Source organism: Magallana gigas, chromosome 2 (assembly GCF_963853765.1).
Source record: "Magallana gigas chromosome 2, xbMagGiga1.1, whole genome shotgun sequence".
Classification (NCBI taxonomy): domain Eukaryota; kingdom Metazoa; phylum Mollusca; class Bivalvia; order Ostreida; family Ostreidae; genus Magallana; species Magallana gigas.
In genome coordinates this window covers 28,197,210-28,216,482 of record NC_088854.1, presented here as the reverse complement: position 1 = coordinate 28,216,482, position 19,273 = coordinate 28,197,210, and the positions used below count along the sequence as shown (strand labels likewise).

At 32.6% G+C, this 19,273-nt stretch overlaps 1 protein-coding gene across 5 annotated transcripts in view; it reads left to right on the top strand.

Annotated features, from left to right (window-relative positions):
* The window catches only part of LOC105336574 (uncharacterized), a 231,635-nt gene that overhangs the window by 198,811 nt on the left and 13,551 nt on the right, over positions 1 to 19,273 (top strand). For all 5 annotated transcript variants that reach the window (XM_066075970.1, XM_066075967.1, XM_066075969.1 and 2 more), the window contains exons 18-22: positions 3,668 to 3,758; positions 16,644 to 16,753; positions 16,981 to 17,124; positions 18,019 to 18,115; positions 18,369 to 18,490. In XM_066075970.1, coding sequence (XP_065932042.1) covers positions 3,668 to 3,758; positions 16,644 to 16,753; positions 16,981 to 17,124; positions 18,019 to 18,115; positions 18,369 to 18,490 — 564 coding nt within the window. The remainder of the gene's footprint in view (positions 1 to 3,667; positions 3,759 to 16,643; positions 16,754 to 16,980; positions 17,125 to 18,018; positions 18,116 to 18,368; positions 18,491 to 19,273) is intronic.

Here is a 19,273-nt window from a genome sequence, read left to right as displayed (position 1 = left end):
GATGCCGACTTTTTTTTTTAATTTGCTCTTGTGTTCTGTTTGATGTCATTAATAATGCACGTTTCAAGTAAAACAGCCATGTTTTCTGTCAAACCCTGTTGTCAGTTAAGGGTGTTGTTTACTCAGGGTTTGAGTTCTCGAATTCGGATTGTTATAAAGTTCAATGTCATAAGTAAAATTTGTTCTATACACAAAAAGTATCTGTGAAATGAATTATTATTGACATTACATTCGATATTTCTACTATATTATGGAATTATGCCAAAACAAAAATAGACTTTTAGCCAAACAGAGGAAATTCGGACTAAATTTTGCAGATTTGGATTTCTGCTAAAACATTTTTGGAAGTACTCTAATATTAAAAGTTAAGATTTTATATTTTAGTCTATATAATTTTGCATATTTTCTGGTAGTTTTTCCTCATTCATTCATTATAATAACTAATGGCATGAATTTAAAAAATATTGAAATATGCTTAAAAACGAAAAAGACACCATATCTCAAAATTTTGATCATTGACCTCATATAAATTATATGCCAACAGAATAATATCAATATAAGTAGTTTAATACTATAAATGTTTTTGTATTATCATCATTCAATTTTTTGTAAAATTGGATCAAAAATGGGTAGAAATTTGAAAAGTGATAGAGGAAATTCGGACTGGAATATTTATAAAAATTGCGAAGGAAAACTTAATGCTTTGTATGAACTTAGTGTAACTGCCATTCATAAATTGTATTTCATTTTCAAAAGTGTTGAACAATTTGTATTTTTTTCACAATTAAGAAAATCTCAATCATAGTGTAAAATTTTAAGTGATTTTCCTTTTATTTTCCAAAAATATACAATGGCCATTAAGTCAAAAAGTAGGTCATTGACCTACTTTTTTGAAAATGAAAAATAACACTACAATAAAAGATCTATAACACTCAATAGTTGGTTTTTCATTATCATCAGTGGAATTTTTTTTTCATTCTGAGTAAACGTCATCCTTAAGATAACGAGACTTTTTGACCTCTATATCCTCTGGTATTTTAATTGAACAATAAGTAAGATTTGCCCACGTTTCAGATTTGCCGGCATCTAAGAATTGCCGGCAAATCAAATATAACTCGTGGTTACTTTTTGCCGGCATTTCAGGAATTGCCGGCAAATCAAACACAACTCGTGGTTACTTTTTGTCCGGCCCATATCGGCCATCGTAGTTTACAGTTGATGCGCTAAACTGTTGTTCAAAAGGCTGAGCTAGTAATATTTACTTTTTGGACCGCCTGAAATGATTAAATCAACGGTAATTTTGAGCAAAATTGAGCAAAATGAGCTATAGCGTCTCTTATATATAAATATTTCATCTCCATAACTTTTTGAAACGCTTTTTCTCAGTCTCTACAATCGAAACGTACATTCTGCAAAAGAAAAAGAACAACAGCTTTGCGAGATTGAGATCATGCACGTATTACCTACATGTAACATTAGGGGTTCTAAGCATGAAGGATTTTTTTAATATGAAAAAGATAACTGTTTAAGTTTTTATTGATTATATATCATAAATTTTAGTATACAGTAAAACTCGGTTATAGCGAAGTTCTAGGGACCAGTGGATTTACTTCGTTATATCCGTAATTCGTTATATCCGTACAACGAACTTGCAATAATAACTATAACGAATTCACTATATACATGTATTATTTTAAAAGACTACAGTTTTTGCTAATTGAGGCTTAAAAATATGCATTACTTTGATACTTTTAACAATCGGATTGTGAATTGAAAAATTTATATGAAATTAAATTCATTCAAAATATTATCTTAAATGGTAGTGAAAACTTTTTAAACTGTAAAGAAATTCGTTATTAAAGTTTTAAATTTCGTTATTATTCACCACTACGGGACTCAAAATCATATCTGTAAATTCGTTTTATCCGACACAGGATGAATCTCTGCCATTCAGTCAACTGAATGTTAACTGAATGGTCTAGAAATGTGACTGAATGGCACAGCTATGCCATTCAGTCACTTTTCAGTTACCTTTCAGTACCTTTCAGTTGACTGAATGGCAGAGATTCATCCTGTGCGAATTCGTTATAAACGTAAAATTTTGAAAAGATTCGTTAAGAATTTTACCGGGGACTCAAAAACTTCGTTATATCTGAAAATTCGCTATATCCGTGTTCGCACTAAACGAGTTTTACTGTATATTGTGAATCATTTATTATAGTACTAACTAACAAAATAATTATTTTGTTTGTAATTTGTTTTGCATATTCCATAAAAGAACATGAATATGTTGGCAAAGTAGTTTCTGTCCTGTAGTATTTAATATTGCAAACTCTTAATTGATACTCTAAACCTTCTATACCTTAAAATTTGAAGAAGAAAAAACGATAATTATTCTGGGGAGTTGATTTTTATCAACTCTCATATGCAGTTACCCTGGCAAACCGAAAGTGAAACTGTGTTTGGACCTAACCGCAGATCATCGCCGCTAACAAGACCTTGTTCTCGAAAATAATCGATAAATTCGATGTAATGCATTCTGAAGCATTGAATATTATTATAGTTAAATATTGCTTGCAGTCCTGTCACTCTAAGCCGCTGTAGATTTCGACCAATCGATAAATAGGGCGTATAGATTTCAGTCCGGCTGTTTCTATAGAGCTATGAATTAACTATAAGTTTCCGTAAGGAATAGAGGAAATTATGCTTGGTAGATGTAAATATTCTGTTATATTTACGTTTGGGTCGTAATTTAAAGAACCTGTTGCAAAGCAAAATAATGTAAACACGTTGGCGAAAATTGAAAATGTCAGGACAACGTCTGTGATTTGTTTTAAATTATAGATACTTTCAAATCTTGGTAAATGCAATGAGATGAACCCACTCAAGCGGGAGCGTTATGAAAGCAACAAACTTGGCCTTTACCGGGGAAAAGAAAACAGCCTTCCACGCCCAAAGCTAGCCCCAATTATGTATTTCAACAACAGCAGCGTAAATGCAAATTAATTTTTTTATTAATTGAAAATACATGTAACAAGCACCGGTCGATTTTTTACGAAATATTTTTAAAATGTGATGATGTTTCAATAAAATACACTTCTTAATGAAAAATAAGGTCGTAAACTGCTTTGATTTGTTAAGAAACGTTTCCTGTATAGCTATACATGTGTAACTGTTTTACTGTATTATAATTCATTGTCTACTCAATTATCCTAATCCCCCCCCCCCCCCCCCCCCCCCGCTTCTTCGCTACAGTAAATTACAAACTAACAATCTAGGGCCACGAGTTACAATATATAGATTGACACTGGTTTTTCTCAACTGATGAATATTATTGTACTATTAAGTTATGTATGGTACTAATGTTACAACACTGATTTTTTTTCCAATCTTATCAAAATATACAGAAGTCTTGATACAATACTAGTAATGTGTCCTCAATTAATCAACTGTCTTCCATCATCATCATAATATCTATCTATCTATCTATCTTTTTAAACTGTATATACTTTTTGAATTCGTGTACCATATCGTGGTTTGAGTGAATAAACTTAATCGATTTGAACTCAAATAAACTGAGTAACATGACTGTATTACTGTATTACATTCATCTGCCTTTGAATTCTCATGAAGTTATTATGAAGTGTTTCTTTCCATCTGCTTTCAGTCATTCAACTTTCGTGTGGCTCAAATATTAATCTAAATCCATCCTCAGTAATGACCTACAGGTTCGGGGATTACACTAATCCATACCAAACGTAAGTTACTGTATTTATTTGACTCTTGGACAAAGTCGGTGCTATAGGACTTTTGGTGCATCGTAATAAATCAATTATTTTAAAATTTTCACAGGGGAAGTTTTAATTATCATAACTTAAACTCACATGTTAAGCATGATATGGTCATATTCTCAATGGTTTTATTTTTCAATATTATCAAATTGGGATCGATATAGGAATGTAAACATAACATTTAAAATTTTATTGGAAAATACTTATACTTGAAAACCATATATTAGGACAAATTAGGAAAACATTGTTTGCTACAAAAATCACAACAACAATAAATATCATCTTCGTATTTGAAGACTGACACTTTGTCATTATACATTTAAAAAATCTGTATCTTAATTGTATTTAAATTTTCGGTACACTTTCATAAAGGAATTGTTTTTACAAATCTAAAAAGATTCAATAACAAGACAATCAAATATTTGGAAGCATTTATAGAACAAGGGGATTTTGGAGCGTGATGAATTCCTTTCTACCATTTGGTTTATCCTGTAAAATGAAACAACTCAATCAACTTTTAACAAAGTTTAATTTTTTCTAACGCTGTAGAAAAGACAAAAAACAGGGGGAAAAACCGTGTGAATACATGATGCAAGCATTGGGGATGGACAAGTGTGTGAATAAAGGTTTTGTCAGACATTTGACATTTTTCGCATTTTTCCCATTATAATATCCCACGAGTTTATATGACAAAACTTAATTGATAAACTATATATCAAATGGATTAAGATTAATAACAAGCATAAAACGAATGAAATATAACCTTTCCATTGCACATCTCAGTAGGACTGTCATGTTGGAAATTTTGAATTTACCTGGTGGCTGTAATTACAAAATGTTCAACATCACATTGTAAATAATACTATGTAAGCTTTCTCGATACAGTTAGGGTGAATGCATAGTGAAAGCATTAGGAATAAAAAAGTGTGTGAACATACTAGGTTTTGTCAGACATTTGACATTTTCTCATTTCACAATATCATATGACAGAACATTGATGAAACATGTATCAAGTAGTTAAAGAACAATCATATAATGAATGAAATACCATTTTTGCCTTGGCATATCCCAATAGAACCCTCCAAGACTTGTCAGTTGTCTTTTAATCAATTGCTACTGAAAGGTTTTACACTTCTAACACTGTTTCATTGAATCATGCAGATCAGATTTATTCAAAAAAATTAAAATCAAAAGTACGACAAATATTGTATATGTGAATCAGACAAATAAAATTTTAAAATATTTCATATACTGTTTTCAAAGATAAACAAGAAAGCAACAGACCTTAACGGTAGCCTTAGTACCAGAGCCCATATACAGAGTAAAATGAATAAAAATATTGTAATAAAGACATCGACCACCTCTCTGCCTGAAATCTTTCAAAACGAACTAGGAAAACTGTAATTTTGGCGAAAAACTTATAAAGAGTATATGACCTGATATTGAAAAGATTCAAGACTGAAAACAATTTCCCATATTCGTTCACTTTCAAGATATATGTAGGTTTCATGTGTGTATGTCTTCATAGATGAACCAAAACAAGGTGGCTAGTAAACGTGTTTTATTTAAAACAACCCCTTATTCCCATTCCCAGGGGCCATACAGACAGTCGTCATGAAGGGCATATAAACGAGAAAAAAAACCCATTAAATCTTCTACATCTACTCACTTCTCATGTTCCAGGATTTGAATATTCATTCTTAATTAACATTTCATCAACATCTGGTATTTATCCCCAAGCATTTTAGTGTTTCGTTTACCGGTGAATTTGGCTGGCCAATTAATACTTTTTTAGTGTTAAGTACATGTATATTTGAATTCTTAATAAGTTAAAAAAAAAACCTGTGTTTTGCCAGTTAATCATACAACTTCTAAATAACATTATTCTAAATAATTAATTACTAAACCAGAACAAGCAAATAGAGATTGCAATAAGGACCTCCAATTTTGAAAAAGCAAGGGAAGGGAACTTCATTATCTGTTACAACTTTTTAAAAACTCTTCCTAGATGCTTTCACAATATCTTAACTATGAAAGACAGCTTCAGTTATTCTTCTCTAAATATTTCAGTTTAGTACTCATTTCTATCTTTCATTGAAATTCCTGTCAGAGCAGAGAGATATAAGACAAATATACACATAGCCATAACCCTTACCTAACATGTAGGTGACATATAATATAACTAAAGATGACAGCTTAATTTTTTTTTTACCAAACATGCAGTCATTTCTATTGTGTCAGTAGACGTTTATTAAACACTATAAACATTAACATACAAGACCATTTTGGCCACACCCTGCAGTAAAATCCCCAACCCTACAACTATATGACTGTTTGGCCCCGCCCTAAATTCAAAATCCCTACCTTGGAGACATGAAATTTACATTTTGGTAGAGGATTTTGTTTAACCCCAAACAATCAAGTTGGGGGAAGGGGGTATAAAAGAATCACCTTGTCCGTCTGTCTGTGCAAAACTCGTGTCTGGTCCATATCTTTCTTAAGGAAAAACATCGGAAATTCTTACTTCACACAAAGATTACTTACAAAGGTCTGTAATGACCTTGACCGAAGGTTTATTGGATAAGATCAAGGTCACTGGAAGAAAAAGTTAGAAATTTGTGTCCGGCCCACGATGCTAAAATTTTGTTGCTTATGAGGCCATATTGAATTAATTTATAAATTCTCATCACCGTCCGCCCCTCTGAAAATGGCCAACCACACTGCATTTAAATTTGTTTTTAAAAAAATTAAATGGAAATTTTTTTTTCGGACAAAAAATCGAGCTCGGTATTCCAAAAATTCAGAACATTAAATGGGTGCTTGACATGTTGATTATTGTTTGATCAAGTCACGTTTGTTATCATAAGGATAAAACTGTCTTCATGCATTAACAGTTTAGTTGAAATAAATAAAATTTAAAGAATACAAACTGGTTTGTGTACTCATATTAGCATTAACAATTTTAACAAATAAAGCTGTTGTTATTTGTAGAATGGACGATGAAATAGATATTTTAAAGATAAAAAATAAAATCCATCTACCCGCCCCATATTGGTTGCAAATCAGGATTAATCCTGATCCTATTATTAATATTAAGGGCCTGGCATGAAAATACATGCAAGTTCAATGTCACTTAAAGTAAAATATGCTCATCCATTATTCAGTGTTATTTTCTAACAGAGAAAGGCTTGAGTTGAGATTATTTCATAGTGGGGGTATCATTTGTGAGCTTGTAATCAGTATCTCCAGAACAGTCAGTTTTTATTAAGTATCAGCACAAGACTTAGTGCAAAAGGCGGTTTTTAAACATCAAATGCATTAACACTAACCCCGCCCCTGCCGGAAACCCTAATTCGAGTATCATGAAATTTACAATTTTGGTAGAAGGCTTTCTTGTCTACAAAATTACGAGTTAAGTTTTCCTTACATATGAGTGGGAGTAGGGAAGATGATATTTAAACTTAATATGTATTAACACGATGCATTCACTTTGGTCTCGAGTCAAAACCCTATCAGGGGGACATGAAATTTACAATTCGGAAGAGAGCCTCCTGGTCTACATTATTATGCCCCCCCCCCCTTCGTAGAAGGGAGGGCATATTGCTTTGCTGCTGTGTGTCTGTCGGTATGTAGGTCGGTCCGTCCACAAATAGTTTCCGTTCATTTTCTTCGCAGAGGTTGCACGTATTGAAATGAAATTTGATATACACATTTATTATAATATTGTCTAGGTCAAGTTTTATTTATGGTACGATCGAGCAGTTTTGAACAGAGTTATGCCCCTTGAATTTGGTAAAATTCTAATTATTTGCAGTTTCCGTTTATTTTCTTTGCAGATGTTGTACGTATTGAAATGAAATTTGGTGTACAGATTTATCATGATAATATATAAGTCGAGTTCGATTAAGGCTATGTTCGAGCAATTTTCGACAGAGTTATGCCCCTTTTACTTAGAAAAATTCCAATCATTTGCAGTTTTTCTTTCATTTTTTTTCGTGGATTTTTCCAAGGGATGGGGTGTAAGTGTTTCACAAACATCTCTTTTTAATGAATTCAGATTCTTACAGATGTGTGGGAGTAGAGAAGAATATTTGAACATTATAGCATATGCTTTTAAACTACTTGGCCATATTGGCCAGCCATACTGCCTGAACCCCATAACCAGGAGCCGTAAATTCATTATTTAGGTAAAAGCGATCGTGAACATCATAACCATGGACACAGTTATTTTCCGGGTTTTTTTTGTTATCACTTCTCGGACGGGTGAACCCCTTCTAAAAATTATTTTCACTGTAATTAGAGTAGAATTTGAGTTTCAAATTTGTGTATACCTTGATCTTGATAAATTAATGTGATTCTTAAGATAGTATCAAATATCTGTTATCTTGAAATACAAATTACCCTGAATATGACTGTATCATAAGTTGTGAAATGATGAAATTCACCAAGATTATGAAACATAATTTTTTTAACTTATTGTTAACTTTTCATAGCATTTGTTGGAATATGTTGATATTTTTGAATATATTTGATATGTTATTTGGGATATCAAAATGAAAAAGTTACAAACCACACAAAATTTACTTTTCTTGGCCTCATTCTAGCTATATGTCCGGGTGCACGGCTACTGGTTCCAAACAAAGATGGCCGACAATGAATCTTCGCTTCGTTTCGGCCTCGATAATAAGCTGTTTAAAGCACTTTAATGTATTTTAAATACACAGAAAATCAGAATACAGTTCAGTAAGTTTAATTATCGTGACAAATTATCCTTAATTTAATTTAACCGCTCAATAAATCAGATTATTTCTTAAGCGCACGACTACTGGGCACACGAGGGTACATTACCGATCTAATTGCTCATTATTGTCGTTGTTTACAACAGCGTAGTAGAGCAAAATCAATACCGGATGAGAACGTTATGTAAAAGTCAAACCAATATTGTATGATAATCGTTCTTAAGGAAGCCAAGAATCCTTTTGGTAAAAATAGGTTAAAGAACTTCTTAAGTGAACTTAACACATTGGTAAAAGTTTCAAGTCTCTACTCTAATGGTTTTAGAGTAGTTACGATAGCAATCATCTCAAACAACAGGGACAATTATAAATCTATAACTATTTCAAGGTAGAGACTCAAGGGCTACATATTGAAATATCACGAAGAGTCCTACTACATCAAGGAAAGGTTTTTCTATACAACTCTTTACAAAAGAGATATATTACCTATTAATTTACCTTTTTAAATGACCTTGACCTCTGACCTTTACGTCATTTTCATATGCATCGGCTAAGGTCGACGCTTCGATCCAATTAAAGTTGTCTGATGTCTCTACATTGATTATCAAAAAAGTTGTGTTTTTGCCGAAATTTAAATTCAGGAGCAATAACTGCTAGAAGGGGGATGGGGGGGGGGGCCTAAATTCTTTCGGTATGAATGCATTATAACCCTGGGGCATTGGTAAAAGTTCAAAGTCTCTATATCTTAAAGTTTCTGAGGTGTGGTGATAATAAGCATTTCATACTCAAGAGGTAATATTTGTAGTTCTTGGGGTTTCGTGCAACGGGTCATTTGATGCCAAAATGTTAATGACCAAATACTTAAGTTTAAATTGTTTAGATCAGGCTAATTTTAATTATTTAAAACGTTGCTTCAATACAAATGGAAGAAAAAGAATAAAAAACATTAAGAACTGAAGAGATCATTCATTTTATAGACCTAAAAATACAAAATTACATAAATCCATGAACATAATTGTTTCGAAAACAATGAGGACAAATGGTGGAAATAAGATAGGAAGGAAGTGGTCAAATTTAAAAGCATAAATAACGTGATCCTTGATCGATGTTTGCAAATCAGAATGAAGTCATGCGATTCTTTAGGACTAAATTTTTTTTGCCGGTTATGTGTTGAATTCAAAAGAAGACATTGGACTCTCCTTACAGCTTAAAATTCCTTTAGTTTAGCATTTTCGATTAGTAAATTACATTCCAAATTAGTAAATTACATTCCAAAAATTACTTCTTTTTTTTTTAACGGTCCAATCAAATCGATAGGGCTCTGAAATTTTCCCCAACCCATAAACAAATAATAAACTTACAAATGCTGGCATCTTTTTAGACACAAACCGGAAGTTCTATTGTGCACAGTTCTTACCCTTGGAAACCAAGTCTAAATACGGACGGAAACGATAGTTCCGGAATAGTCAGATTATTTTTCGATGTCATTTACGACTTGATCTACAAGTTCCCTCATTAGACCAAATCGTGCAACACCAGATGCTCACCGCCATACCATCTTGTAATGACACACGCAATATTTTCATGGCCGCGTTCCTAAAAGTGCTTTAGTAGATTCCTACCCGCAACAAACTCCCCATCATCCATCGATCACCTTACCATCTTTGTCCCGGAAGCGGTACACTAGAATGCAATGGTGTGCTTGTGCATGCCTCGGCAGAGAGCACAGCATTTTGTATAAATTGCGTACTTCACCATAGGTTTTGACGGGGGTCCCGCTAGCCACGAATCTACTCCCTACTTCCGAAGTTACTACTGGTATTTCCTGTAGCTTGTCTAATTCATCTTCGTCGCACAGTAGAACATCTTCAGCCCGGGGACGAGTACTTTTTCTCTGAATACATTTCCGTTGTTTTTGAAAACAAGTTATTTTCCTCTTACACGCGTTTCTACGTTTTGAGACGTGTATTTACGTTGGAGCTCAAACAGATGTTTCCTCTCCTCCACTAGGGCTGCCGGGAATTGTTCGGATACATGGAAAGGAGTTTCTTTTGATGAACGCCTGAAATCCCTCTGAATTTGTAGAATTTCCTCCTTTTTGTCATAATGCTCTAACTTCCCCATTATTGTGCGTGGCACCGGTCCGCGCCTGGGTGGGCCAATACGATGTATGCGGACAAACTTTAGATCTACACCATAAACCTTTTTAATGGCACTTGGGATATCCAGCATAAGGTTCTCATTTGAACTTTCCTTGAATCTATGGATTAGTATATTGTCTCGCATGGAGCGGCTTTTAAGGTCAGTAATTTCTCTATCTTGTTCGCTAACTTTTCTATCAAGCTTAATGACTATTGCCTTTAATAAATCAACCTCACGACGGAGATTTTTATTTTCTTTATGAATAGTTTCAACATTTTGCACTGTGTCCTCTGCTTGTTGAGCAACATATTCAATCTTTTGTTTAAGGCCGTCTGTTCCCCACAAATCCTCTCTCAGACTTTCTTTCACGCTTTGTAATTCTGAGCGGAGTTCTTCAAGACCGTTTAGTCTGTGCTGTATATCTTGGAGGCCTTGTTGAATTTTTGGCAGCGACTGAAGAGTCCGGGTGTAGAATTAACGGTATTTGACGTAACACCGGCACTGTGTTTTTTAAGGTAGCTCGCGGGTTTACCTGCTTGTGAGAAAACCTACCTTGAAAATTTGTCCACGTGATCCATAGGTTTTATTGTTTTATTTCTAAAATTTATTTAAGATTCGTCTGCGCGGTAATAATGTTATCGTGTTTCAAATACAGTGTCATTAATAAAATCAAGCAACGCCATTTCAATGAAATATATAGTAAAATGCACATTTTAACCGAGAAATGCATTACAAAACTATGCTCCAAACTTTTAAACGATTCAGACGAAATTAATCATACTCAACACAAAAACAGAGGAGATAATTATGAATCGATTCATAGAAAAATATCAGTATGTGTTCTCGGCCAATTTTTGTCAAAAAAACTTTAAAGATTTAAAAGATTTCTCAAAACCTTATATTTTCATTACGACGTTAGCCTGACGTCATCATTTCCTTACTTCTTAGAACACCAAAATTGAAATGCATTTATTGACAAGACTATCTGTTTAACACATTTTAGAACATGTAAATGCTTATTAGACAGTATTGTGAATGTTATCAAATGCAATTTATGTAAGGCTGTAAGATACAGAAAATTGCTAATTTTGTTTTTATGAAACTCTGAGTCAATCAATGCAAAAATAAAATGCCAGGCAACTACTGACATTATAAGTAAGTAATCGAATAAAACAGTTATCTCAAGCCAAAAGAAATTTAAGAATTTAATCGGTAGCACAAATTACGGAAGTTATAATTGTAAACCAAAAAAAAAGCGAAGTTAATGCATACATTCTATTTTAAAACATGACTTTAAATGGAAGATTTCTAACGCACACTCATTCTTTATCTTTATAAAACAAAATGTGACAATGTAATTGACATCTTTAAATTTTCAGCACTTGATATTATAAATCTTTGTATAAACAGTCATAAACTGCATATAAGCTTTTTAAAATATTTTCTTTTATACTTCTAAATATCTCATTTGTCAATTTAAAATAAAATTATGAGTTTACTATGACGGTCAACTCTTTACGTCGATTCCTATTGTGACGTCAGCAAACCCGCGAGCTTCGTTAAGAGAATTCTTCAAAGGTCCGTTTTGCGCCATTTTTATTGTCACTTTTGTAATCCTTCAGAACAGAATTGATACTGCAAGCATTTGTACTTATGGATACGCTTGATCTACGCTCCTATTGGGATTTTAAGGGGAAAAATTCTCTGCCCAAATTGTTTTTACAACCACTTACATGCTCACGTGACCGGAAGTCCTCCAAAAATTACTTTGTTTTGTCAACACTTCAACAGTAAATAAGCAACAGTTAATATGCTAGTAAAATTTGTTACTTTTGTTGATTTTTTTATTGGATTTCTGTTTGCGGAATTTCGTTTGCAAAAAAAATCATTGTGAGTTAATTTTCCCTCATTGACAGTTGACGAATGTAAACAATTTGCTTCTCTTTGACCACACAATGTTAAGGCAATATTATAATGCGGAAAAGATCTTAAACAAATTAAAAGGATGAAAATCACATTAGGTTTAAATAATCTGCTGTTTTGTTGATTCCTTATAATTCAAACTATGATTCCTGATCATATGGAAAATGATTTAAATTTAATTAACATCTTTTTGAGAAATTCAATGCTACACAATGAGATAATTGAATATGCACGCATCCTGATATAGTATACTGTGGAATCCTTAGATTTCGGGGAGGGAGGAGGCAATTTCCGTGGATTGCTCAAGTTTTACAGGTTAGTGAGGACGTAATTTCGTGTATTATCTTATACCCACAAAAGGAAATATGACTTTTTAACCCATATTTAATACTTAGTGGATGAGAGGTATCCACGAAAATTAAGCCACCACGAAATCTAATTATTCGCAGTATATTGTTTTACCTTTGCGCCAGTACTGGGACCCCACAGAAAGATTCAAAGTTTAATATAATCATATAGTTTATTTGTTAGTTAAATTTGATTTGGTTTAAATCATGACCTCAAGAATAATATGGCCCAATCTCTCGAAATGTTAAAAAATTAGTATATGAATGTAATGTATGGGTTAGAACTTTCTTTTATTATCAAAAACCGCATCCGATTCCTAATTCTTTATTATTCATATCTCAGATTAAACTATTGTTCTACTTATGAATAAATAAATTATAACAAATCTTAATAAGTATGAATAATGAAAATTTAATTACTGAAAAATTGGGATGTTTCATTTTATTTTGCAATCAAATCATTTACTTTGTTAATTTTATTTTTTATTGATTTATCATAATTCATTGTTTGATTACATGCTGTGCTCGCCCCAACGGTCGCACCGTAAAATATTATTTAACTGTTGGACATATTGTTATTGAAAATTGTTTAGACGTTGGCCCCTAGACAATTTTTTGGCTTCACAAGTCTGATGTAGGTTTATATCCCATTTGATTTAGATCTTCTTGAGAACTGTAATGCTCAATATGTGAAATGACTATACTGTGACAAAAAGGGATCAATGATAAACAGAATATCAAGGAAAAATTTGATTTTTTAACTACAGTATCTGTTACACCACATTGTCCATATTTTTTTTATACTAGATGGTACCACGCGCAAGCGGGAATTAACACTTTACACATTATAATCATATACATGTACATGTATGTTGAACCATATCATTTTTCTTTTGTATATTCTTTGTCCGATTTTTTTCCTTATCTTATTCTTTAAAATTGAAATAAAAAACAAACTACATTGTTGGACATTTAGAGGAGCGGGCAGAGTGAAAAATCTAAACTGTAATTGATAATATATTATGTACATGGCTTAAATCCTGTTTGTTGTAACTGACTGAAAAAAAGAACTTTTTATTGTACTTATTTTAAATCAATGAATGGGTATTTAATGTATCCCTTTTTAAATTTGGTTCTTTTTTTTTTATCAATTTTCAACATAATTTGTATTACTCTCCCAAATAAGAATTTCAGATAAAAGATCCTTTTGAAAAACAATCTGGGGGGGGGGGGGGGGGGGGGAGAGGGTCCCCATTTTACTTACTAGTATTGACGTAGAATACAATAATCTGTTCATTAATGTTTACGTTTACGAATTAATGGCAAAGGTTTACAACCGATCGGTCGTGGTATAAAAAAGTATGAAATTAAAACACGCTAGGTTATGCATTATTATCAATTTGCATGCATATTTTAAACCAAAGTTGTCAGATTCAAAGTATCTTGCTGATGGTTAACTCGCTCTACACTTTCCGCCATGATGTCAATTAGCCAACGCGTTTCTGGGCACCCAGTTCTGGAATGTTTTTACTAAAATCTCATTGTTTCCTTTGACATGTATTTATTATGCGGCATATTGCTTTGCTGCTGTCTGTCGGTCGGTTGGTCGGTCCACCAACAGTTTCCGTTCATTTTCTTCGCAGAGGATGAACATATTGAAGTGAAATTTAGTATTCAGGTTTATCATGAAAATATCTAGGTCAAGTTCGATAATAGGTACGATCGAGCATTTTTTGACTGAGTTATGGCCCTTGGACGTAGAAAAATTCCAGTTATTTACAGTTTCCGTTCATTTCCTTCGCAAAGGATGAACATATTAGAATGAAATCTGGTATACAGGTTTATCATGATAATATCTAGGTCAAGTTCGATATTGGGTACGATCAAGCAATTTTCGACAGAGTTACATGTGTGGCCCTTGCACGTAGAAAAATTCCAGTTATTTGCAGTTTCCAATCATTTTCTTCGCAAAGGATGAACAAGTTGAAATGAAATTTAGTATACAGGTTTATCATGATAATATCTAGATCAAATTCGATATTGGGTATGATCGAGCAATTTTTGACAGAGTTATGGCCCTTGGACGTAGAAAACTTCCAGTTATTTGCAGTTTCCGCTCATTTTCTTTGCATAGGGTGCACACATTGATAGAACATTTGGTATACAGGTTTATCTAAATAATATCTAGGTCAAGTTCGATATTGGGTATGATAGAGCAATTTTCGACAGAGTTATACCCCTTGGACGTAGAAAAATTTCAGTTATTTGCAGTTTACGTTCATTTTCTTTGTGGATATTTCCAAGGGAGGGGGGGGGGGGGGCATAAGTGTTTCACAAACATCTCTTGTTAAATTTTTGCATTAATAGAAGACCGATCCAAGGTAAATAATGCATGATGATCTCGTCCTACATTTTTCGTTAATTAGTCAATCCGCGTTCTTTGTTACCCCGTTCTGGAAAGTTCTCAAGCGAATGTATATCAAAACTAAAATCACCCACTGAAGAAACGAATTTACTCATTTTATTTATTCAACATTTGTCAAATCTTAACTTCTTTGTGTTTTCACAGTGAATATACTCACTCTTTACGTAATAATTCATTATTATTTCATTGCAAGCATTTATTTTGATGCAAACTATCCCTGACTTGGATCCGCCAAAGCGTGTCCACCACCTTACTCTCAATTTAGCTATTTCAGGCTTTTTTTTTATCGAAAATGAAAGTAGGTTTTTGATTAATTTCATAATAACTTATCACTTAAAATGTAATTATACCTTACGGACATCATCAGGCATGTGTTGAAATACCAAAGGTGAAAGCAAGTACTCTAGTGCAAGCATTTCGTAGTTTATTTGCAAAATGCCTGTATTTATAAGTATAGATATGACTCTGTAAAGCTGATTTTATGATGTCTATTGTTGCTCAGGTGAGCAATGTGGCTCATGGGCCTCTTGTTATTAATAGACATTAGCCGTGACAGTAAAATACGTTTACGATATTTACATACGTTTTATATGAAGCGTATTATAGCATTGAATCATGATTTTTTGAAGTATACACTCTCATAACTGCAGCGTTGTGTGCATACAAATTGAGTAACGCGCGTTAGCGCGTTATGAAAATTTGTATGCACACACCGCTGCAGTTATGAGAGTGTATACTTAAAAAAATCATGATTTAATGCTTATATTTACATTTTTTTTAACTTCTTGCCTTGTCTGCAAATGTGATTTATACCTTAAAATTCCTATCTTATCCTAAGGGTAAGTTAATATTAATGGAAGAGCCACAGTAACAGCCATAAGCGTGAACTTTGATTTTCGCTTGTGAGGTTGCAGTTTACAGCGTTCAACGTTTGTGACGTCATAATAAAAACTCGCCAATTTGACCTTTGACTACTTGTTGCATTTAGAGGCATTTAAACATCACGGAATTTAATGGAAAAACACAGTAGAATGTAAATATTTGCAATTAACTTCTGTAACGTAACTACATGTACATGTATTAATTTATAATTTTAGAATATCATCTGAAGGATGATTACCCACGAAATTTTACAAGTTGTGTTTGTCTTGAATTTTATGTATATAATACTTACAATGTGTAATCTTACTAAAATTAAAATTAAAATGCTTGTCATTGATTTTGAATATCTTAACATTTTTAAAATAATGGTAATCTCAAGTGTTCATTTAACTTTCAGAGGATTAAGCTGCAACTTCGACTTTAGTCTATCGGACGCAAATGAAACAATTCTTTTCCAAGTTTTCCCACAATGTACACCTATTGCAGATATATTAAAGATCAATAATGGTATGTGTACTGTTAAAGTACTTCCCGGAGAGATTACACTTTGATAAACTCCGATTTATTCTTAGTGTTTATTAAAAGATTGACTAGAATTGACTGCTGGTCAACGTTGTATGGCTCTTTGGTCTGGAAATCTGAAGTTTATGTTTAAGAATTTGAACAGAATGTTTAAACAATATTTTAAGTTTATGTTTAAGAATTTGAACAGAATGTTTAAACAATATTTTAAGGCGATAACGAATGTTGTTTCGGCTGCCAGCCACCGATTTCTGTTCTAAGCAACACGTTTCTTCAATTGTCCCTTACGACTGATAGTACATCAGGTCCAGAAGAATTGGGATTTGTCATAAGGATAATAACGGGTAAAGATGAATGTAAGTATGCATAAAATATTTTTTGTATATATTTACATGATTATTCCATTGATTCACCTAATAATTAGTCGTAATAATATTAATATGTCCCTACATTGATTTTAACAATTACCAATAAAGCCTATTCCATTAATAGACTTAAATTTTTCGTTCCATCTATGAACTGCAGCTTGTTAATTTTTTACCTTAAAAAACAACCAAATAGTCATTGACGAAATAATGTTACACTAAATTTGGCATTTTAAATTTTGGTCACTTGCGGAGGCATTCTTGGCGTAACGACACATCTAGTTTAAAATCAAGATAAAATATATGTAAATGTGTATAACAGGAAATATTGACAAAGGAGAACCTTTGACAGTGTACAATATCATTATTAACATTTAAATAACATAACAGATATTTAAGATACAATATATTGGTGCATTAACATCAATAATTTCAACCCCCCCCCCCAAAAAAAATTCTCAAATCTAAATTATATTCTTTAAGGTACCTCACTACACATACACTTTTTAAGACATCGCGTCACAAGATGGCGATTTAAATGTTTTGTTAAACTGTTTATATCGTTCCATTAGGGTGTATATCGTCGTAACTCAGTGGTTAAAATTTTGGGCTTCTGAACCGCAGACCATGAGTTCGAATCCGCCTGGAGCTTTTGTTCATGTTAACTGAAGTAAATTTTTGAAAATGTAATTTTCATTCAAAATTGCCCATTTTTTTTGCCTATTAGACTTAAATACTTCTTATCCGTTATGATATCTATCATAACCAAGTAATTTTCTGCTGATTTGAGAAAATGTTTCACGGTGAAGCGAACAACCTTAAATCAAAAACACTGTACGTCATATAGTCCATTTGAAGGAGTGTCTGTTCTTTCCTTACATGTAGCAAGTTGCCCTACGTCCAGTCCATCGCCCATCATTGTTTCCGTTGGTTCAACACCGATGATAATCACATCTCCAGGCTTTCCGAACAAGTACCCAGTGTAAGTATCAAAATTGACAAAACATTGCTTAGACAATTTTAACACATGTACTTCAAAATTGTCAGAAGTGCAAACTCGAAAACTATAAATTGATATAGTCTTTGCTCGTTTTCAGTGAACTATAAATGTTCTGCATCAATATTCTGTCGAGTTCATGTAATTATACCTTAACTGTAAAAAATCGTTTATATTAAACTGGATTTATACATTTATTTATACATTGGTGCTTAATAAAATAATTGTTTTTTGATAGATCCTGTGATTGCAGATACACTATACGCCCACATGATTCCAGTAAAGGACTTTCTTTGACATTCGATGTAATCAGTTTGGACTACAATAATCAATGCTATGATAAAATACAATTAGGATTATGTAAGTTTTATCTTGATTAAATTTTTTTATTCAACAAAATTCTAAAGAGTTAAGGATTTGTTATTACATGTGTAAATTTATTTCAAAATACTCAAAGACACATTTCCGATATTTTTTATTACAAAGTAATGGTACTGATGATGTATTTTCATAACCTTTCAGCTAATATTTAGAAATATACATATACTCTTTTGAACTAGGAACCGCCCATTTTATTAACTGCAAAGACAGGGCCACAAACAAGCAAAAAAATCAAAATTAACTGTTAGTGCGTCAAAATATTAAAAAATAAAGCGATTAAAGCTATTCACACTGATCGAGATGTGTCACTTTTTCACTCTCATTCAAAAAATAAAAACTATAGTAGAATTTCTATAATTTACAAAAAAGGAGGGGTCAGTGACCTATGTTTCGGGATATCATCTTATCTTTAAATTGTTTTCAGTCATTCATGTAAAAATGTAAAATTGACCAGAACAAACTGTCAACCATACACTAACATATTTTTCCCAGTGTTGGTATAACGGGGTGCGGAAAATTTAAACAACCTGGACGTAGGTTACTATAGTGGAACAAATTGTGGAACAAATATAAAAAAAAAAACACAGGAAAACCTCTGCAACTCAGTCAACTGAACGGTAACTGAAAGGTGATTGAATGGCATATCTTTCAGTTAGAATTCAGTTGACTGAATGACAGAGGTTCATCCTGCAAAAAACCTAATATAATTAGTGTGATTTTCTTCATTAAGGTGTAAAACAAATCGAAAAACACATTTTATGT